The 23438-nt window shown below is 39.3% G+C and overlaps 1 protein-coding gene across 1 annotated transcript in view; it reads left to right on the top strand.

The window, feature by feature from the left end:
- The first annotated feature begins 3954 nt into the window (after positions 1 to 3954).
- The window catches only part of prpf6 (PRP6 pre-mRNA processing factor 6 homolog (S. cerevisiae)), a 52117-nt gene continuing 32633 nt past the window's right edge, over positions 3955 to 23438 (top strand). Inside the window, exons 1-5 of the mRNA XM_043710399.1 lie at positions 3955 to 4155; positions 8890 to 9055; positions 11757 to 11875; positions 14393 to 14471; positions 14842 to 15018. Coding sequence (XP_043566334.1) covers positions 3986 to 4155; positions 8890 to 9055; positions 11757 to 11875; positions 14393 to 14471; positions 14842 to 15018 — 711 coding nt within the window. The 5' untranslated portion in view covers positions 3955 to 3985. The remainder of the gene's footprint in view (positions 4156 to 8889; positions 9056 to 11756; positions 11876 to 14392; positions 14472 to 14841; positions 15019 to 23438) is intronic.

Raw genomic sequence — 23438 nt, 5'->3', positions numbered from 1 at the left:
AGGCTGATGAGGCAGGCGCCCTATCTTGCACGCATGTGCCTGTCAGAGATCATCCTGCCCAGTACAGCATGGATTTGGTCTGGGTGAATCACTGATCTGAGAGCAGAAGGTAATAACCTTCGATGGGATTTTGTAAACTGGATTCAACAGTACAATGGGTCATCAATTTCTAATTTCCTCCCTCTCCTCCTTCCACTAAGAAGAAGGTGACGAAACCTTTCCTCATGGATTCTCACATGTTGCCTGACAAAAACACACTGTTGTACACTATCTTTTTTTTATTTCAAAAAGATATTTTGTTCATTAAAAAAAACTCCTTGCATTATACACATTGACACAAAAGCAGTACAGTTTTGCATAATTGCATATCAAGTAAACATGCAAAACGTTGTAGTTTGACTACACACAAAACCAAAGACCTCTCTACACATATAATAATTACATAGATCTGACACACTAGGATGGTCTGATAACTGAACAGACTCCAATTTACCTTCAGTAGGAAGACTTCAGACAATGGCTTTTCCCCATTGCAGATTGGCGGCAGCTGCCTCAAGCTTTGGTGCATCTCTTAGCATGTCATCCTGGATATTGTAATGTGCCAGTCTGCGATACTTGGTTGGGGTCATCTCCTTGTCCTGGAAGACCGGCAAGGTTTGGGAAGACCAAAGAGTGTCTTTCACTGAGTTGATGGCCCTCCAGGTGCAGTTGATGTCTGTCTCAGTTTACATCTGTGGACAGGACCGCAGAGCACAGAGTCCCACTTCATGGAGCTGCTGGGCATGCATCTCGACACAAGCCAATACATTTTCCTCCAGACTTCCTTTGCAAAAGCACATTCCAGAAGGATATGTGTGACAAATTCAATCCCCCAATAAGGTAAAAACAATGACTGCAGATGCTGGAAACCAGATTCTGGATCAGTAGTGCTGGAAGAGCACAGCATTTCAGGCAGCATCCGACGAGCAGCAAAATCGACGTTTCGGGCAAAAGCCCTTCATCAGGAATAAATGAAGGGCTTTAGCCCGAAACGTCGATTTTGCTGCTCGTCGGATGCTGCCTGAATTGCTGTGCTCTTCCAGCACTACTGATCCAGAATCAACCCCCCCAATAGCCGCTTGGAGGGCAGCGTGTGGTGGCACAGGCTGACTAGGCAGGCATGAAGGATCTCACAGGTAGTGCCCTTCTCACCATCAGCTCAGTAATGTTTAAGTGCTAGTTAGAAAGTTCTGATGATGAGGCATTCTGCCAAGAGGCTTTGACAGTCTGCTCAGGCAACTTCTCTGCAAAGGACAGGTGATACGGATTGGTTCACCTATTTGGAGTGTTCCGTGGTGGCGAGGCCAGTTCCATCCTTCGCAATACCAGTGATAGGTAGAACCTCAGTATGTAGTGACACTTGGTGTTTGTGTGTCGATGGTCTACGCACAGCTAGATGCAGCCACATACAAAAGTGGCCATCCCAATGAGGGCAACACTAGGTATGATTTCCCCCCATCCCATCCAAAGTTTTGTACATGGAGTCTCAGCTGACCCTGTCTATCTTAGGCTTTCAGATGAAATGGAAGATGGATCGGGTGACTGAAACAGCGCAGTTTTGGGGGATGGGTCAGGACTGTGCTACGCTTAACAGAGAGAGTGCCTTATACCTGATGACCAGGTTGTTGCCTGCAATGGAGAGGGACCAGTGCTCCCAAAGGACCAGTTTCTGCTTCACTTCTGCTGCACTCCTCCCATGATTTTGTGCATGCTCTGGCGCCTCCAAATCATATTCCCAGTGCCTTCAGATAAACTGTCTTGATGGTGAAGGGAATGAAGGATCAGTCGGTCCAGTTCCAAAAGAACATAGCGTCGCTCTTGCCTCGATTTATCTTGGCACCCAAGGCCAATTCGAACTGGTTGCACATGCTCATCAGTGTGCACACTGACAGTAGATCTGAGTAGAAAACGGCAATGTCATTCATGTACATGGAGGTTTTGACTTGCTGACCTCCGCTGCCAGGAATAATCACCCTCTCAGTCTCACATCCTTCCTGATCGACACAGTAAAGTGCTCTATACAATGTACAAACAAGACAGCAGAGAGTGAGCAGTTCTGCCTGACTCCAGATCTGATTGGGAAGCTTTTTGATTACCACCCATTGATTGAGACTGCACTAATTATGTTGGTGTAAAGCAGTCAGATCCAATCGCAGATTCCCACCCCAAAGCCCTTTTTGGAGAGAACCTCTGACCTGTTTGTGTGTGATATCCTGTCAAAGGCTTTCTCCTGGTCCATGCTGATGAGGTAGGTGTCCACCCCTCTTGTCCTGTACGTAAGTGATTGTATCCCTGAGGAGCACAAGACTCTCAGCGATCGTCCTGGTTTGACCGGGGTGGAGCAGACCTAACCCGGTTGGCAATGACCTTTGATGAGATTTTGTAATCCACATTTAACAGTGAGATTGGTCGCCAATTTCTGACATCCTTCCTCTGCCCCTTTCACTTGTAGATGAGGGTGATGATACCTTTCCTCATGGATTCACTCATGGAACGTGCTAGATGCATACTGTCATGCACCTGCAGCAGATCTTGGCTGATAAGTTCCAGAGAGCAGAATAAAAACTCAATTGATAAGCCATCACTTCCGGGAGTTTTATTCATTTATAAGTCTCAAGGGCCTTAGTCAGTTTGTCCAGACATAGCGGCTAGTTCAGCCTCTCCTGCGCGCTGTCATGTAAAACTTTCGGGACAAAGGACAGGAATGACTGGGAGACAGCACTATCAGTGGGCATCGTGTAATACTGTCTGGCATAGAAGGATTTGCTGATCCTCATGATGTTGGACTGATATGACATTACTGAGCCATCTTCTCCTTTCAGGCTGCTGAGCACAGAACTCTCCTTGGGTACTTCTGGAAGAAGAAACATGAGCACGTCTTGTCCTGCTGCATGGAGCAGACCCCAGACCAGAAGATTATCTTCCTGATTCCCATTTTTTTTTATTTATCTCAAAAATATACTTTGTTCACAGAAAGAAATTTTTGGTACATGTACAGTTGAAGCCATTCAAGTATATACGGTCTTTACTTTCAGAGTACAAATTGAGTTATTGCTGTTCACCATTCTCTCTGTTTACCATCAACATCTTGGCATTTAGCTGAGGCATCAGTGTGGCCCTATTACTGTATGAACCCGTGTTATTCTTCAGCAGAAGGACATTACACAGTAATCTTTCCCTATCACATTTTGGTGGCAGCTGCCCCAATTTTGCTTATTTCAAAAATACACTTTATTCATAGAAAATAAATCTTTGGTACATTATCAGTTAATGAACCTGCTCAGATCTGTACTCTTTTTATTTACAGATGACAAATTAAGTCTTTGACGTCCACCATACTCTATAGTTACAGATGACCTCTTGGCCTGCAGCTAAGGTGATAGCAGGGCCCAACTACTGAATGGGGCACCCTTATTCTTCAGCAGAGGTACCCTACATGGTGGTCTTTCCCCATGGCTCACCAACAACTAACACTTTGGCTTTGGCAAAAGTGAGGACTGCAGATGCCGGAAAACAGAGTTTAGATTAGAGTGGTGCTGGAAAAGCACTGCAGGTCAGGGAGCATCTGAGGAGCAGGGGAAGCTGCCTGACCTGCTGTGCTTTTCTCGCACCACTCTGATCTAAACTTACTTTGACTTTGATGATCATTTTGTAAAATGATTGTTTTTCCTTTGGAGACAATCTATCCCAGTTACATCATGGTTATTGGTTTTGGCTGAAAAAACTCAGATTAGAGACAAGAATTCCCCGCCAATATTTCAGGGGGTTGGTCATTGCAATCACCTGGTAGCTGTACCTGCTGTTCCGTTTCATATCCAATATCATAGAGCAGCTCAGATATGTTAATAAGATGCAAACTAGGAGCTCCGATATGTTAATGAGATAATCACGTGTCTCTGGCCGTCGCCTGCCGAAAAGGCTGCTGGAACAAACTCTTGGTTGCAAGATGGCGGCGGCGGCAGCAGGGACTGTGGCAGCATCTGGTGCTGGTGCAGCTGCTGCACCCAGTGGGGTGGGTTCGGGGGGCCCAACTCTCACCGGGACCCTCAACAAGAAGAAGAAGCCGTTCCTGGGCATGCCAGCGCCGCTCGGTTACGTGCCGGGTTTGGGTAGAGGGTGAGTTTAATTCCCCTGTTTCCTTTCAAGGCGCTTTCTGTAAGTAAACAGACCAACGCAATTCACCAAAGTGCATGATGTAAGAGGGGGGTTGAAACTGATGAACAGATCGCCTGAACTGTTCAGATAGGCCCTGAAAGATTACTTTAGAGTCGGGGAGACAATGAACTGTATTGTTTCTTAAAAATGCTAGCCTCATACTGCTATTTTATTCTTAAAAAACTTGACACATGCGAAGATGTCAGCTGCCATTGCACACCTGGGCAAGTAGTCTTCTTAAGGAACATGACACTGTAATCAAACATAACTTAGTCGTATCCTTTTTTTTCTTGCACTCGCAATTTGCAATAAGGAGCTGCAAGCAGTGTAGACACCAAGCAGTTAGAAAGTCGAACATATGGCATCTGTAATGAGGATCTGTTTCAAGTACCAAAGTCCTGATCCCCCAATAATGCCTGACAGATGTCGGGTGAATTTGTTTCAATATATTTTTCAACATGTCCTCAGGCCATGCACAAATACAAATGAATTTATCAAAAATATACAAGATAATGTTGACTAATTTATCTAGTCAGTGCACTATGTGGGTATTTAACATCGTAATCCAGAATTGCTGAATGTATCCTATCCAATTGTTTCCTGACCTGAGATCAGTCAACATGAATCTGGAGCGGAGGCGAGGAAGGAGGAGTAGGCCATTCAACTCCTTAAACTTGCTTTGACATTTGAAAAGACAATGGCTAATTTGATTGTTTCACTTCCACTCTGTTGCTTGCCATATAACTCTTGATTCCTTTGTTAATCAAATTGTATTTATCTCAGTTTTGAATGTTGTCAATGATCCAAATCCCACTTCCCTCTGGAAGATAATTCAACAAAATAATAGTTATCTGAGAGAAATGAAAGATCTCCATCTTAAATGGGCAACATCATATTTTAAACTGTGTCCCCTAGTTTTCGTCTTTTCAACAAGAGCAACCATCCTCTCAGCATCCATCCTGACAATCCCCTCAGGGGTTTTTATGTTTCATAGGATATAGATATACACCTGTGAATGAGGGACAGGATTGTGCCTTATAACCCCTATAGCTTGCTTTGTCATAACAAAATAATGGTTGATTTGATTATGAACTCAACTCCATATTCTCATTTGTCGTAATAACCACAGACAGATTCTTACTCAAAAAGGAGTCAATCTCTGCCTTAAAAGTGGTCAATAATCCTGCCTCCATTGTTCTCAGGAAGAGTTCCAAAGGCTGTCAACCTGCTAAGAACATGACCTCCTAATCTCCACCGTAATGAGAGACCCTTTAGGTTTAAACTATGTCCCAAGTTCTAGTCTCTCCTAAAAGGGTGGACGCTGAAAGGATGTTTAACTTATCAGGTCCCCTCAGGATCTTGAATGTTAAAATAAGATCACCTCATTCTTCTAGCGTCCAGTGGGTATAGTCTCAATCTGTTCAACCTTTTCAAATAAGAAGAAATAGTTCATCCCCCATTCACACCCAAGTATCAGTTAAATAAGCTTTCTCTGAACACATGTACGTCCTTTCTTAAATTAGAACTGTGTACAGTACTTCAAATGTTGCCTCGTGAACACTTTGCAACTGCAACAAAATATTCTTACTTTTTGGATAAGATCGGTTCTAATTCTTCATAAGCCTCAATGTGTACTTGCCTAATCTTTCCTCATAACATTGTCCCTTTATCCCAGAATCAACTAGTTGGACTTTTTCTACGGTGCTATTAATGCAAGTGTATTGTTTCTTAAATAATAAGGCTGAAACTGTATGCAATACTCTAAATGTAGCCTCATCAATTCTTGTATAACATTCACAACCCCCCCCCTTTTTATAATTCATCTCTTTACAATAAACAAAACCATTTCATTTGCCTGACTAATCTTTTGATTTACCTACATTTTAACCTTTTGTAATTCATGTACTGAGGTACTAAGAGTCAGACTCTTCTGTACTGCCGGGTTCTATATATATCTCCTTCATTTATGTAATATGTTGCTTTTCCACTCTTCTTTCCAGATAGACAAGTTCACATTTTTTCACCTAAACTGTATCTGCCAAATCGATGCCTACTCATTTAACCTATCTATATGTCCCTTTTCAGACTTCTTGCGTACTTTTCATAATTTACTGTACTCCCTATGTTTGTGTGATCAATAATTTTTAATAAACATGCATTGGTCTCTCCATCTAAGTCATCGATGTAATTGTTCAGTGCAGCCATAATTTCTTTACTTTCCATTATTAATTTTTCCAGACTCTCTCAAATACTTGTAGAAAGTCAAACCATCTTTTTTTAAATATTTCTAGCTGGCTTTTTTCTTATTCTCTAGGTTCCCTAAACCTTATTCTTTTTGTCATTCTCTGCTAATCTTCATAATCTGAACAATTTTAAGATTATGGCTCATGTTAATTTTTTTTCCTTCAGTTTGGCACCATTTTCTCATGAATCCAACAATGTGGAAACAGGCCATTTGGCTATTGAGTCCACAGTGCCCCTCCAAAGCGCATCCCACCCAGACCCATCTCTCAACCCTGTGACCCCGCATTTCCCATTGCTACTCCATCTAGCCTACATATCCCTAGATACAATGGGCAATTTAGCATGCCCAAAATACCTGACCTGCACATCTGTGGACTGTGGAGGAAACCAGAGAAAACATACACAAACACGGGGAGAATGTGTAAACTCCACACAGACAATCACCTGAGGCTGGCATCAAACCCGGGTCCTTGATGATGTGAGGCAGCAGTGTTAACCACTGAGCCACCATGCTGCCCTGTTAGCCACAAATATGTTCTTTTTTTAAGAGTCTTTCTTATGAATATATCTTTACTGAGTGTTATGAGTATTCTTTAAATATCTTCCACTGCACCTCTAATGAGTTCCCTCTTAACCTGATTATCCAGATGGCTTTAGCGAGCTCCATCTCTGTTGTCTTTATTTAAATTTAAAGTAGTAGACTTGGACACAGTCTCTCTTCCTCCAACTGAATATGACATTCTGTAATGCTGTGATCACTACTACTTGGATGCTTCTTTGCTGTAAGGTCATTAATTAATCCTTCCTCATTGCACACTGAGATCCAGAGTAGTCTGCTGTCTGGCTGGCTGTAGAATGTGCTACTCTCAGAAACTGCCCCAAAGCACACTGTGAACTAATCTTCCAATCTACCTTTAATCTAGTTAGCCAAATTTGTTAAACTATTTAGTTTAAAGCCCTCTAAACTGACCTAGTATATAAGTTGCCAGAGCACTAGACCCAAGTCAATTCAAGTGAAAGCATCTCCAATTTTTGTACCCCAATATCTGAAACTAATTTCTCTGATAGTAATCTTTGAGCCACATATTCAACTCCCTAATTTGACTTCCCTACACCAATTTGCTTCTGTTCTTTTGTTATTCTGGTTTTTAAATTTAGCCTTTAGCTGCTCATACTCCCTGTGCAGAACCGCTCTGTCCTTGTACCTATGTGGACCATATCAATTGGTTTTTGCCTGTCCCATGATAGGTTACCTTCCACTGGGGCAGATGTCCCAAACCCTGGCACCGGACAGGTATTGCAGTCTTTCAGATTCTCATTCCCGGTTACGGGGAACTATGTCGGCCTCCCTGTCTGTGCTGTCCCATACTACCACGATGTTTATACTTAATCTCATCATTTGAATGGCTGCCATGCATCATGATGCCATCACCAGTTTGTTATGCCTTCAAACAAAATGCAAGAACCTTGAGCCTGTTGAAGAATTGCAACAGCTGACGTTTCAACATGTATTTGTACCCTTCTTTCCTGTACCACGGATCAACGTGGAACTACAAGGTCTGAATACTTCCTGAAATAAAATGTCTACGTGATGTTACTTCTTTCTGAGGCATGATAGTATCTGAAGCTCAGACTTTGCCAAAGTTTCTTGACTACAGATTTTTTTATCACACTGGTGTCCACAAGCTTCCACATTGTGCAGCTGCAGTACATCACGGGCCTTGGCACCTTTATAACATTTTGATTGTACCAAATATGTTTTAATGTCTCTGGTCTTGCCTATGCTAAAGCTGTGCTTTCATCTGGCTTAGCTCTATCTGAAGTTTAGCTGTCTTTAGGACGCATAAGCTCCAAAGTGTATCGTCTGGCCACATGTCACTTGGAGTTTTATTGCAGCAACACTGTTGCAAGATACTTGTTCCACAACTCTCCAGCAGTCTCAATATGGCAAATCGTATAGAAAAGCAAAATTGAATTAAAACAGTTTTGTGACCAAAGGTTTTGACAGTGGCATGTTAAAAGAAGAGTGCATCTCATGCAAAGATTTTTAATAGCCTGGAAGTAAATATGACCCTAAATAGCATTGAGTTGTGTGGATTTCATGAGTTTGATAACCAGTTTTGTTTAAACGTATGTGCATTAAGAGACTTCTCAAGATTGTAGTCTGGGAGGGTATACTAGCAAAGGATCAATTAAAAAGCGTGCAGTATTTAATAATGAAAATACAGATATTTGATTTTTAAAAATATATTGTACAGAAAATGTGCCAAGTTGAAATAAAATTACAAGTAAAGCACCTCTCCTAACAGATAAAGCATTACTTGTGTTACAAAAAAAGAAATTGCATGATTTAAGAAACAGAGTCCATGTTGACCACTCAAGACAAAGTCATTGATGAACTGTCTATTTGTTTGTGACCTACTTGTTCATTGAAATCTTGTTCTTGTTCAGTGCCACTGGTTTCACAACACGTTCTGATATTGGTCCTGCTCGAGATGCCAACGACCCAGTTGATGACCGCCATGCTCCCCCAGGAAAAAGGACTGTTGGTGATCAAATGAAAAAAAATCAGGCAGATGATGATGACGAAGATTTGAATGACACTAACTATGATGAGGTAATAAACAGTGTATTTGTAATAAAGAATATTAAGATGAAGTTAAAAATATCATGTTTGCTTCAGAAGATGCAGGAAAATTAGAAGTTACAAAAATAACATATTTTTGATGTGGTAAGCCAATTGGAAGTGTTTGTTTTTGTTTCATTCCGTAGCGTGCTTTTCTTTACTTTGCTACCATTTGTGTAGGATGACTTCTAAAGTTTTGACTTTATATGCTTTAAAGTTTTTCAAATATTATTGTCACCTGAACTCAGTATTCAAGCATACTCAATGTTCCAGAAAATAGATGAAAAGGAGTTGGGCGAGTATATCTAAAAAAATTAGTGAAGTGGTGAGTTGTGATATAGGTCCAGTAGCTCATGATGTGAAATCAGTTTGGGTGGAAATAGGGATAACAAGGGAAAGAAGTTGCACTATCCAAAGGCCCCTGAAGAATTGCCTCGCTGGAGAGTCAAATATAAATTAAGAAATAATGGGTGTGTAAGAAGGACACAACAGTTGTTATGGTTAATTTTAATTTGGATATGGACTGGACAAATCAAATGAGCAAGGCAAACATGAAAGACAAATTTGTACAGTGTACAGCCTACGTGGGAACTGGCTATATGAGCTCTAGTAATGTGAAGTGAAGTAGGAGTAATAAAACAAAATCTTGGTGTGGGTGATGAGCGGGTAGCAATTGCAATATGGTAGAAGTTTCAAGTCCAGTTTGAAGGCAAATAACTCAAGTATCCAACTAGTGTTCTCAAATTAAGTAAGGACAGTTAGAGACATATGAAAAAATATTTATCTGAAATGGCCAGGAAAATAGATTACGGGGAGGGTCGGTGGTCAAGCTGTGGTATACTTTTCATTACAATCAGGCAAAATTCATCCTTGTCCGAGAAAAGAACTCTGACAAGAATCAATTACTTGTGGTTAACAAAGGTATTAAGGAATATATCAGTAGGATCGATTGCAGGAAATCAAACCTGGTATTTTCAGAGTCATCACAAAAATTAAAGATTTTGAACAGTATGCAGAATACCCCAATTTCAGATCCAAGTTGACAGAAAGCATTGGACCAGTTTTCTATACTTAATAAGAATGGCTATTTGTTACAAATAAACATATTATAGCTATAGACAAACAATTCTAAACCATTGGTATGCAACTCTTCCTAGTGAAAATTCAAGACCGTTTATAAACTCCTCCCCGCTGTACACACACATCAGGACAGGCATTCAAGTCAATGTGTGCTATGGGTGGTGAGCAAAACTTCAGAGGCAGTCCACTAGTGCCATTCTTCCTGGATAACCAAAAAATCCTCTTACTGATCAGATTGCTGCTTCTCAATCTCATTTTCCAGATACTTTCGCTTGTTTGCAAGAAGCACCGGCAATCTGGTTCACGTTTATAAAGGTCTTTGACTTATGGATTAAAAGTCACAGTTTACTGCAACAAGAAAGGAGAAATAAACTGGCTACCCTCAGGCTTGAAATGTTTATTTTTACTGCAGAACAAAAACAGCTCCTTCTCCGCTAGAGGTCCAGTGGTTTCTACTAAAACATTCACAAACCCAAGCTGTTCAGCTACCGGGAGTCAATCACAAAGTTGGTGGTAGTCAAAAAGCCTTTATCATTGCTAGCTACTCATTGTTCTGCAGACCAATTAGCTACTTGTTTCCAGTTAAAGAACCATTTGAATGCACTCTTTAGTCTGAACTTGTCTGTTGGACTTGCCTTACGCTACTGTTTGAGCAAGCAGCCATGTAAACAGTATTTACAATCCAAGGATGTGCAGGTCAGGTGAATTGGCCATGCTAAATTGTCCATGGTGTTAGATGCATTAGTCAGGGGTAAATATAGGGTCGAGGAATGGGTCTGGGTGGGTTACTCTTCAGAGGGTTGGTATGGATTAATTGGGCCAAATGGTCTATTTCCATACTGTAGAGAATCTAATCTACAATTGTTTTCAGGTTATTTGCTTTTGAAAAGTGCAGTAATCGTTTGACAACAGTTATTTTCCTATTTTAGTCCACATTTAAAACTGCATAAACATAAGACAGTTATTACACCAATCCAAAACTGAGGAATTGAGAGAATTGGGATTTTTTTATAAACCAGCAGAAAAGGAATTCCTTCTCCCAGAGGATAGTGCATTTCTGGAATTATCTGTCCTCCACAACACTCTGGGCTAGATCACTGAACGTGTTTAAAATGGACGTAGATAGGTTTCTGTAATATCAAGGAGTTGAGGTTCATGAGGAAGTGGTATGAAAGAGAAGTTGAGGTCTGGGGTAGATTAACAATCATCTGGTGGGGCAGGCTTGAGGGGCTGAATGGCCTATTCCTGCTCCTATTTATAATGTTTTTCTGTTCCAAATTCCATAATATTTTATCTTCATACTACATCTGAAGCATTACCCTTATCTAAAATTATTTTCAAAGTATTCAGTAAGGTTATTCAAACCCAACTTCCTTTTTTTTTGGAATCCGTAATGATATTTTAATGTTTTCTCAATAGTTTTCAGTTACATATTTGAGTGAAAATTCAGTTCCGTTTGCCATCAAGATTGATATACTTAGGTGGAAGCATTGTACATTCAGCATTCTTCCTTACCAACACAATAAATCACAAAACTGTAAATCTTATCTCATTGTCTGATGGTTTTCACTTGATGTATTGGAGATATTAAATAAATTATATTCTTTTTAAGTTTAATGGATATGCTGGAAGTTTGTTCTCAAGTGGCCCATATGAAAAAGATGATGAAGAAGCTGATGCAATCTATGCTGCATTGGACAAGCGAATGGATGAAAGAAGGAAAGACAGAAGGTATGAAAATTTTATATAATTTACAGCAGCAACAGGCAATTTGACCCAACTAGTCCAAGCTGTACTTGGACCCTCTCCCCTTTTTTCTCTCAAGTTGATTTGCATGCCCCTCTAAATCTGTCATTCTTACACAAATTCCTCTCAAGTATGTCTATACTATGCACTCACTGTGGGGAATGAGTTCTGCCATCTTACCTCTCTGGATAAAGAAATTTATTTGGAATTTCCTATTTGCATTTTTGGTGACTTCCAATATTTATGATTTAGTAGGTAACCCTTTTTTTAAAGTGAAGAAATCCAGCCTATTCATTATCTCCAATATGTATAACCTTGCAGTTCTGACTTCATCCTTTGCAATCGTTTGCACCCTCTGAAATGTCTATGCATCCCAGCAACTAGAACTGAAAATGGTATTTCGATTCAAATTTTTAGCCCGAATTATCGATTTTTCTGTTTGACATCTTTAGCAATAAGCTCTCCACGTAGGTTGCCTTCATTATTATCTAATTAGCCTGCCTTACTATTTTTTAGCGATTGTATATGTGCTCCTCCAAATTACTTTGCTCCCATGCCTCATTTAGATGCTAATTTTCCAAATAATGTTGTCTTTCTTGGCAAAATGTAATGCTTCATGTTTTTGAAATTAATGTGTCCATTCTGTAATTTTAGTAATGTATTCATTAACGTTGTTGCAGCTTCCCTAGTTATTGACTTTACCTCCTCCCTGCTTCATCATGACACTAAACAGGGAAGACACAGATAATTATTAATCGAAATCCATAATGAATGGATAATTTAATAAATTATTTTATTCTTGAATGCAGAAATTTGATACATTGAAACTCATGAGAATACTGTAGCTGAAATGTGAACAACATTTCAAGGCATTGTCAAATATTTACCACTGATTTGTAAAAGATAAAATTTTGTGTACAGTGCAAAGCAAATTTTGCTTTGTGCAAAATATTGGATCAATATTAACTGCAGCTTTTTAATTGCATTTCCTTCCAACAATCAAAGATCTTGTGCTGCGCATTTAGATGCAAGGTATAACACTCTTCATTTAAGCATACAAAACAATTGTATCCACAAGATGGGACAGCACAGTGGCTCAGTGGTTAGCACTTCTGCCTGACGGCGCCAGGGACTCGGGTTCGATTCCAGCCTTAGGCGACTGTGCAAACTCCACACAGACATTCTCCCAATGTCTGCCTGGGTTTCCTCCGGGTGCTCCAGTTTCCTCCCACAATCCAAAGATGTACAGGTCAGGTCAATTGGCCATTCTAAATTGCCCATAGTGTCAGGTGCATTACTCAGAGGGAAATGGGTCTGGGTGGGTTACTGTTTGGATGGTTGTGTGGACTTGTTGGGCCGAAGGGCCTGTTTCCACACTAGGGAATCTAATCTAATCAAGATACTGGACTATAGGTTGCTGCAGTGCTTGCATATCTGTTGTTTAGATTTGTTTCTGCACCACACAGTTCAAAATTAGTTTTTTTCACTCTGAATGTTGTTGGAAGTGTGAACTAACAATGTCTGGGGAACACCAATAGAAACCATAGTGAACATCAGATCCAATAATGTTACCTCTTAACCAGTGAGAATTAAATATTGAGAAATATGCAGTGGAGGAATTAAGAATATACTAGAGTGGATAAATTTCATGTCATCTTGGGTACTGAAAGATAAATTGGATAGTAAGATTGGATTGAGGGAGAGAAGAAGAGATTTTAAAAAGGCAAGGTTTCTCAAAAAAAAATTCTCCCAAGATTTCGGTGCATGTAAGAATGAGAATCTATATTTTCTGGTATTCAGGACCAGAGTTTGAATGTTGCTCACTAATAGCTGTCATGTCACTAAAATGCATTAATGCTACCAGTTATTAAGCTTCCTGTGCTGAGCTTAAGGGTCAATTAATGTGCACAGTAGTAGTGACCTACCTTTGGCCCATAATGTTGTCTATCCCCACAAAAGGTGACAGTTGTAGAAAAAGTTACACAGAAATAGTAATGAGCCTGGAATTGACTGTTAATTCAATTAATGCTTGATATAATTTCCTCAAGGGGAGATGTCTGAATGTTGGTACCAATGGAATAGGTACCAAATTAGTAGCTAAAGATCAGTTCTATATACCAGCCTGCTTGAGCATTGTCACATATTAGTTAATGTAAATATCCTTATTCTTGTGTTTATTAGCAAATGTTGCTAAGTAAGTAACTAGTTGAAAGAATTTATTAAAATGTTGGTTCCTGTAGAATTGCCCCTCGACGTATGTCCTTTCAGTGGAAGCTGTATGGTAATTTGAGAAGTCTTTAGACCATTTAATTGCAGCAACTTCTTGTCTACATTAGTTAAATGCATGAATTTTTCAAATTAAGTTTGATTTAAAAGGTTACGTTTTGAATTAATTTTCTTTCTACTATATTTCTTGTAGTTAATGGAAATTTGTTCAAGAAGGTAAGTATTTTGTATGGAGTATGTTCATTTTGAATTTACAATCATCTCCTCACTGAACAGGGAACAACGGGAAAAAGAAGAAATTGAAAAGTACCGTATGGAACGTCCAAAAATCCAGCAACAGTTTTCTGATCTGAAGGTAAGTCGTCTTGTCTTTCAACAGAAACTAAGGCTTTTCTTTTCCCCTTTTACCCAGTTTATCGACTTCTCTGTGCAATGCAACATTCCAGTTAAGAGATTGAGTTTGATTGCAAGAGAGTGGTGCAGTAATGTCTTAGTTAGACCTGCTCCCTTATTTTTGTGGACAAGATAGTTTGCCTCAACTTGAGGAGACAGCTGAAATTGGGTGTCCAAGTGAGCTAGAGCGTCCACAGGTGTTCTCTCTGGTGTGAATGTGTTAGGGGTCTAATGCACTTCTTATGGATTGATTAATTTATAAGTAAATTATGTTGCAATTTTAGGAATATTTTGAAGTTTATGTAACACATTTTGAAAAAAATTCTCTTCAGAGAAAACTTTCAGAAGTTACAGAAGAAGAATGGTTAAGTATCCCTGAAGTTGGAGATGCTCGTAACAAACGTCAACGAAATCCTCGCTATGAGAAACTGACGCCTGTACCAGATAGTTTCTTTGCCAAACATTTACAAACTGGAGAACAACACACATCTGTAGATCCCAGACAGACGGTCAGTATACCTGTGTATGTAACTGCTGTAATATAATGTGTGTGATTTATATATATTCTGTTATTTAGTTTGTGTTTGGATTTTCCTTAGTGGTTTGTGGGTTTTGGACTCTGTGTGATGGAGTGTGTTAATGAATAACTTGCAAGTGTTTCTATAGTCACGGTGATTTCTTAAAAAAAATATGAGACAGAGTTCCTAGTATACAATGCAGTTTGTTTTTATTGAAGAGTTTTTATGGCAAGTAAAGTCAATAGTTGTACAATAGACTTCAACTTTAGAAGATCAGAGATTCTGTTTTGATTAGGGAAATATACAAAGCTTGGAATAAAGTTTGTAGATTTTAGTTTGGTGGGTTTTGCAGAAATCCAGGCTGTTGCTGTACGTTGGAAATAATCTTTCCTGCAAAAGGAACAGTTTAAAATAAAGCAGATTAACTTGGTGTAAGCAGTTTCATTTTGAAGTTCCAGCCCAGAAGTGTTTGGTTAAAATTCTCGAGTTATTTGAAGCTGAAAAAGTCTTGGGTTCAGTTGTATCAAGGTTCCTCAAAGATGCTATCAGATTTTCAAGGCTAGGAATTGAAGCCCTGTTTAAGAAATTAAGCTCTATAGATGTGAAAGAGAAGAAATTCTGAGAGTATTGTAAAATAATGATTCTGAGAGTAATGGCATTTCACCTCATTAAAACCAAAATAGAAACAAACTGATCTATTGATTGAGATTTCAGTTGGGGAACTGATTTGGCCAGTAATAGTATCAGCTGGGATCAGAACAGTATCACAATAAAATGTAGGTACATGTGACTACAATAAATCAAATCAAGACGAATTAGGATATTCAGAGCTCAATGATCTTAAGAAAATAACTAAATGTATTAGTTAATGTTGTGACAGCATTACTGATTTTGTGTATCTTCTTGTTCTGAAAAATCTAATCACGGAGAAGTGGAGATGAATCATGCTGTTCTACAGATGTTAGTTCAAATATGTGTCACATAAAAATACTGAATATGTTGGAAACATTTTTAATGTGTCTCACTAGTACATTGTTGGGAAACTGACGAGCAAAAAAATATGTATTTTGCATGAAAAATGTTGTTGGTTATTTCCTTGTATTTTCATTCATGGGATGTAGGAGTAGATGGCTGGACTAGCATTTATTGCCTATCCTTAATTGCCCTGGAGAAGGTGGTGGTGAGCTGCCGCCTTAAACTGTTAAAGTCTGTGGCCTTTAGGGGCACAACAATGATGGAAAGGAGGGATTTCCAAGACTTTGTCTAGTGACAGTGAATGGTGACATCGCTCCAAGTCAGAATGATGTGTGACTTGGAGAATTTGCATTTGTAAGCATTCCTGTTGCATCTCCTGTCTCTGTCCTTCTAGATAGTAGAGATTGCAGATTTGGAAGGTGCTCTCAATGGAAATTTGCTAAGTTACCACAGTGCATGTTGTGGATGGTTCGTCACTAACGCTGCATATGTGGTGAAGGGAGTGAATGTTGAAGGTGATGCCAGAGGAGTCAGCCAAGCAGACAGGTTATCCTAGATTGTGTCAAGTTTCATGTGGTGTTGGAGGTGTACTTATCCAGGCAAGTGGAGGACATTCCATCGCACTCTTGATGTCTACCTTGTAGATTGTTGATGGCATTGAGGAGATCGTAAATGAGTTACTCATTGCAGAATTCTTGGCCTCTGGCCAGCTCTTATGGGCACAGTATTTAAATATCTGGTCCATTTTAGTTTCTAAATAATGGTAATCTCAGGATTTTCACAGTTGGGGATTCAATGCTAGTAATACCATTGAAACTCCAAAGGACTACGGTTAGATTCCCATTGTTGGAAATGGTCAACTCCTGGCATTTGAACATGAGGAATTATATAAAGTTCCGAGCATTATGCAGTCATCAGAGGACATTGTTAGATCTTATCATATGATGGAGAAAAGTCGTTGAAACCACTGAAGATTGTTGGGATCAGGATACCATCCTGAGGATATGATACCCTGGGACTGAGATGATGGCCCTAAAACAGCCATAGCCATTCTCCTTTGTGTTGTGCATGATGCTAGCCAGCATATAGGGTGTTCCCTATGATTCCCATTGACTCTAGTCTTGTTCCTGATTGTTGATGCCGTACTTGGTCAAATGCTGCCTTGGTGCAAGAGTCAGTGACTTTCTTCAGACCTCTGGATTTCAGCTCTTGTGAGGAGGCCAATGGCACTGACGGAACCCAAATTGAGCATCAGTGAGCAGGCTGTTGCTAAGTGTTGTCTGATAACAGTAAAAAAATCTAATATGTTATAACTAGTGGCTTGTTTGAGTAATGCTGTCATATGCAGTAGTTATTCTGATTAAGAATAGACCAATGTAGCAGCAGTTGACTAGATTGAATTTGTTCTGTTTTTTTGTGCACGTTTTATTCTTGGGCAATTTTTACATTGTCAAGTAGATGCCCATTGACTGGAACAGCTTGTCTTGGGACGCAGCTGGATCTGAAGTACGAGACTTTGGGATTATTGCTGTGAGGTTGACAGGGCCCATTGACTTTGTAGTATCCAGTCGTTCAAATGCTTTATAAATGATTTAGATGAGAATATAGAAGGCATTGTTAGTAAGCTGGCGGATGACACCAAAATTAGTGGTTTAGTGGACAGTGCAGAAGGTTATTTAAGAATACAAAGAAATCTTGATCGATTGGGTGAATGGACTGAGGAGTGGCAGATGGAGTTTAATTTGGATAAAAGCAAGGTATTGCATTTTGGTAAAACAAACAAGGGCAGGACTTGGGCAAGAGGTTGCAGGATGACCTTATGGAGGTTTTTAAAATCATGAGGGTTATAGATAAGGTGGATAGTAAGTATCTTTTCTCTATGGTGGGGATTTCAAAATTGGGGGGCAAATTTTTAAGGTGAGGAGAAAGATTTGAAAAGGACATGAGGGACAACTTTTTTACACAGACTGGTTTGCTGTGGAATGAACTTCCAAAGGAAATGGTGGGTACAGTTAACACCGTTTAAAAGACATAAATTAGAGAGGTTTGCCAGGATGTGGGCCAAGTACAGGCAAGTGGGCCTAGTTTAATTTGTGATTGTGGTCGGAATGGACTGGTTGAACCAAAGGATCTATTTCTGTGCTGTGTAACTATCAAAACTGTGAGTGGGGAAAATATTGTATTAAATGTCAAAATATATTTCAGCCTAATGGATTTTGTGAATGTGCATCCTTAACACAGCAGTCTGCTAGTGATTTTCTTTCTCTAATTTTGTTTTAACCACCAGGTGGCAGTGGAGGTTTTAGTTTTGACATTTGGCGGTTAGTTCTTTGTATTACATGTAATTGTCAAAGGAACTTCAGTGCATACTGCCGTTCAGAGCACTTCTTTTCAAACCTTGGAAACTCAGAAATAAACCTGCAGATACCTTCAAAAAATCTAATATGTTATAACTAGTGGCTTGTTTGAGTAATGTTGTCATATACAGTAGTTATTCTGATTAACCCTGATAATCTTTCAAAGTAACAAATGAAAATGGAAGTAGTAATTTGTAAATTTTGAGTGTAATACTTGAGATATTTGAATGTCTATCAGTCCAATTCAACAGGCAGTAGATAGCCCTCAGTTCAAGGTCAAGCAAGGCTTAAACACTTGCAAATGTCTGGAATTTGATTTACACTGAAGGAGTGCTGCAATTTCTTTCAAAAATGCAGTGCTTTGTGTGACATATTAAACCAAGATCCTGTTGGTCTGTTCTGGTTAATGCAATTGTCCAGTACATTGAGGTTCTTGAAACTTGTGTGGCTGAGAGCAAGGACTGAAGGAGGGATGTGCAAACTGACCAAAGCACCCCTGTGCAGGGAGCCATAAAAGTGGGTTACATGAAAGAATGCAGTTGTAGCGGGGAACAATATAGTTATTGGGTAAATATGATTTTCTGACCCTAGGTCCTGAAATCTCAGTGCCAACTTCTGCACTGGAGATAAATATGGGGTGGAAGGATGAAAATCAGGTGGTTGTGTGCATTGGTATCAATGACATACTGACAGAAGTTTGGCTAAGGGAGTCTTAACAGCTCGAGGCTAAATTGAAAAGCAAAACCGCAAGATGATGATCTCTGAATTACGACCTGAGTCTCAAGCGATTTGGCATGAGATAAATAAAATGAGAGTTAAATACATAGGAAGGGTTTAAAAGAATGTGGGCCAAACGCTGGCATATGGGACAAAGTCACATTGGACCGTCTGGTCAGTGCGGACGAGTCGGTCCGAAGGATTTGTTTCTGCGCTGTATGACTCTGACTATGGAGATTTCAAAAGTTAAAAAAGGGTAAAGTGGTAGTGCAAGGTAACAATGCAAATGCTGGTAACCAGTGTGTGACAAGAAAGGGGCAAAGCATACAAACAAAAATCTTAAAGCCACTTACTTAGGTATGTGGGCAGAGCTAGCTAAGTTTGATGGGTAAACCTACTAAAAAGATGTGGGGCAAATAAACTGTGGGAAACATTTCAAGAAATGTTTTGAAATGTTTGAAAAAAATTGTTTTCAAATAAAACTGATTGATAGATCCAACTGTGATTTACTAAAGACATTAACTGTGTAATGTTAAAAGATTAAATTGGAATATCTCTCTGGACTAATGTAATATTAAAGGGTTAAACTGCACTGACTGAATATTCTGGAAGTGGGTGGGGCTGATATTCATGCAGGAATGCGGACAACTCTCACTCCATGTAGACAGTCATTTGCTACTACTTCCCCTACTATTATCAAATTAAACTATTATTCAATTTCTTCCATTCAGAAATGCTTTCATAGCCATCCCCTGAAACTAGGTATGTCGCACCTGCATTGTCTTGGGGAATCACCGACTCTGGAAATTATTTGCATAACAATTCCCCAGGATTGGGCATTTAAATTTACATTATCTCTGAGGATGACCTCATGCTACCATTGTACCTGTGGTAACATGTGATTTGAGGGAGTGACTGGGGGCTGTCTTGAGTGGCATGTGACTAAGGGAGTGGCCAAAGTATCTGTGAGCATTATGAATTGACCTGTATAAAGGGAGTGCGTTTTCTTTGTTCAGGGCCTCACTTTGACCCAACTTCACATGCCTGTGAAGAGGGTCGAAGGGGTCACCTAGCTTGTACAAGCATTAATAATCTTTAACTGTTTACATAAATTGGTGTATGCGAATTGCATCTCATGTGAAACCTCGGGAAAAGAACCTAACAACTGTATTATTACATTGAGAAGGGTTATAACGTTGCAAACAATAGAAATATGCCTGATAATTGGAATGATTTAGAAACTAATGAAGAGTCAGCAAAAAGTTTAGTTAAAAACATGAAAAACCAGGAAATGAAGGTAATCTAGCCAGGAGTACAGAAATAGATTGCAAGAGCTTTATAATTATATTAAAATTAAGACAGTAGTTAAAGTAAACATTGCCCCCATACAAGCAAAAACTAGGAGAAATTATCATGCAGGATAAGAAAGTGGCAATGATATTGAAAGGAGGTGAAATATTTCTTCATGGTAGAACACACTATTTGCATACCAAAAATAGATAAGCTTGGGGCTGATTAGAATGAGGAAATTAAGGTGACTAATGGCAGCAAAGTAGTAGTAATGGAGAAACTCCAAGGAATAAAATTTGACAGATCCAGGTTCTCATGGCATTCTTCCTCGGATTCTAAGGGATGTCTGAAGATTTAGTGGTTGTGCTGGCTATGATTTTCCAAAATTCCTGGATTTTGGGAGCAGTTCTAGCAAATTGAAAGTGAAGAAATGTGATAATGCTATTCAGTAAATGAGGGTATGAGAAGACTGGGAAAAATACTGTCATGAGCCATTGGGAGCAAGCTAGAATTGATTATTAACAAAGTCTACTAGCAGTGCATTTGGAAATGTGTAGTGTGATTAGAGTGAGGCAGCATGGGTTTAGAAAATAAAGACGTTGTTTGACAAATTTTAGTTCTTTTGAAGTTATGACTAGTTGGTTGGATAAAGGAAACAGATGTAGTTTACTTTAATTTATAAAATGATTTTGGCAAGGTGTCACACCAACGACTCATTGAGTTGGGGGCAATAAATTAGCAAGGATAGATTGATTAATGGACATGAAACAGAGGAAGGAAAAGTTACAGCTTTTCAAGTTTACACACTATGACTAGTGGCATATTGTAGAAATCTGCCCTGGAGGCTGAGCAGTTTACAATTTATATTAAAGACAGACTGAGATATCTAAGTTTGGTGACAACACAAAAGTAGGTTGGAATGCAACCATGAAGATTGTTATGGACCCCTTCAAAACAGCTCAAGGAAGTAGCCCAGACCCTAACTTTGCTAGTTGTTTTAAGCAGGTGTAAAGTGGATATTCCGGAAGTGATGCTATTGGCCCAACCAGTTAGTTTTAAACAAAACAAAATTTATTTGCAAGATTACTGAATGAAACGCAAACAAAAGAGAACAGAAATGAATAACATAACTATTTAAAAACCCAATCGACTCTATTGCAACGTAATGATGCTGTTCCAAATTCCTGCAACAATCCACATAGAGTCATAGAGATGTACAGCATGGAAACAGACCCTTCGGTCCAACCCGTCCATGCCGACCAGATACCCCAACCCAATCTAGTCCCATCTGCCAGCACCCGGCCCATATTCCTCCAAACCCTTCCTATTCATATACGCATCCAAATGCCTCTTAAATGTTGCAATTATACCAGCCTCCACCACATCTTCTGGCAGCTCATTCGATATACGTACCACCCTCTGCATGAAAATGTTGCCCCTTAGGTCTCTTTTATATCTTTCCCCTCTCACCCTAAACCTATGCCCTCTAGTTCTGGACTCCCGACCCCAGGGAAAAGATTTTACCTATTTACCCGATCCATGACAAAAAGTAGAGGACCCAACACCGATCCTTGTGGCACTCCACTGGTCACATGCCTCCAGTCTGAAAAACAACCCTCCACCACCACCCTCTGTCTTCTACCTTTTGAGCCACATGAACCCCCTTTGGCAAAAAAGGGTTAAATCAAACACAGGGTCTTGCAGGAGAGAGAGATTCAGCATGGGACACCTTCCAAGTAGTTATTTCATTGACCAACAGCCTAAAAAAAAACTGTTTGTTTGCTAAAACCAAACCAAACCAGAGAGAAACTGAGCAGGAAGAACTGGCCACTCCCCTTTTGTTTCACAAGTATTTGTTTAAAAATTTAAAAGCTTCAAGTCGGTAAACCCAGGCATTTCGGAATCGATGTGTTTCTGACCTCTCTGGAAGAATAACCAAAAACAACATTACCTTGTTAAAGGAGCAGTGCAAGATGACACACACAATCTGCAAAGAGACAGTTAGAATAAGTGGGCATCAAGGTGCTAGGCTAAGTATAAAAAAGCCAAAGTGAGATCATTTATTTTGATTGTAAGAATGGAAAAGCAAAATCTTTCTTAGAGATATGAAACATTTTTTTTCAGATTTGGATGACTTTTGCAAGGATCTCAAGTTAGCATGCAGAGCCAGTCAGTTTTGAAGGTGAATGCCAGTTGGTCTTTGTTGGAAGGGGATTATATAAATTTTTTTTTCAAAATTGCTGCAGAGGTACAGCACATTGGAGAGGCCACACTTGAAATACTATGTGCAGTTTGGGTTCCATGTTTAGGTAGGATATTCTTGCATTGAAAGCATTACAGTGAAAGATCACAAGATTAATCTGTGGGATGAAATAATTGCTCAGTGATGAGAGGCTGCGTAAATTGGGCCAATATTTTCTAAAGCATGGAAGAATGACCGGCAATCTCATTGAAATCTTCAAGATTCAGAAAAAAACTTGATGTAGTAGATGAAACATTGTTTCTGTTGGCTGGGAAATCCACAGCAAGGATGCACAGGTCTCTGTTAACAGCAGGATCATTTATGGTTTTGAAGAAATTTCTCCTTATCTGAGGATTTTGAAGTTTTTGAATATATTACCCCAAAGGTATTGTGAATGCTCCATCATTGAATGAATTTAAGGTTAAAATAAACATATTTTAGATGTCTTGGGAATTAAAAATCTGGGGAGCAGAATTTGAATTTGAATAGAAGATCATTTCGAATGGTGGAACTGGTTCAACATAACCTTATTTTGAAATTCTGTGTTCTCATCTCTTGCAATTATATGGGTAAACAGAATGAATCCTGATTGAGTAAAACAGAATATAAATCTGAGATTGTTCTTTAACTGAGTGAACAGGATGTGCCATGTTAGAAGAAAAAACTGAAAATAAGTTATCATGTACCTAACATTACTTTGTTTCCACTGATAGTCTTGTCAATGAGTTGCTTAAGTTTGAAGAGTTTTTAATAACTTAGAGTTGGATATTTTTAATTTTCAAAATAAGTTTACTTCGAGTTGAATCTGATCTGAAATAAGACAAACCTAA

Source organism: Chiloscyllium plagiosum, chromosome 20, assembly GCF_004010195.1.
Source record: "Chiloscyllium plagiosum isolate BGI_BamShark_2017 chromosome 20, ASM401019v2, whole genome shotgun sequence".
NCBI classification, from domain to species: domain Eukaryota; kingdom Metazoa; phylum Chordata; class Chondrichthyes; order Orectolobiformes; family Hemiscylliidae; genus Chiloscyllium; species Chiloscyllium plagiosum.
The sequence above is the reverse complement of the archived record's forward strand: the minus strand, read 5'-3'. Positions and strand labels throughout refer to the sequence as shown.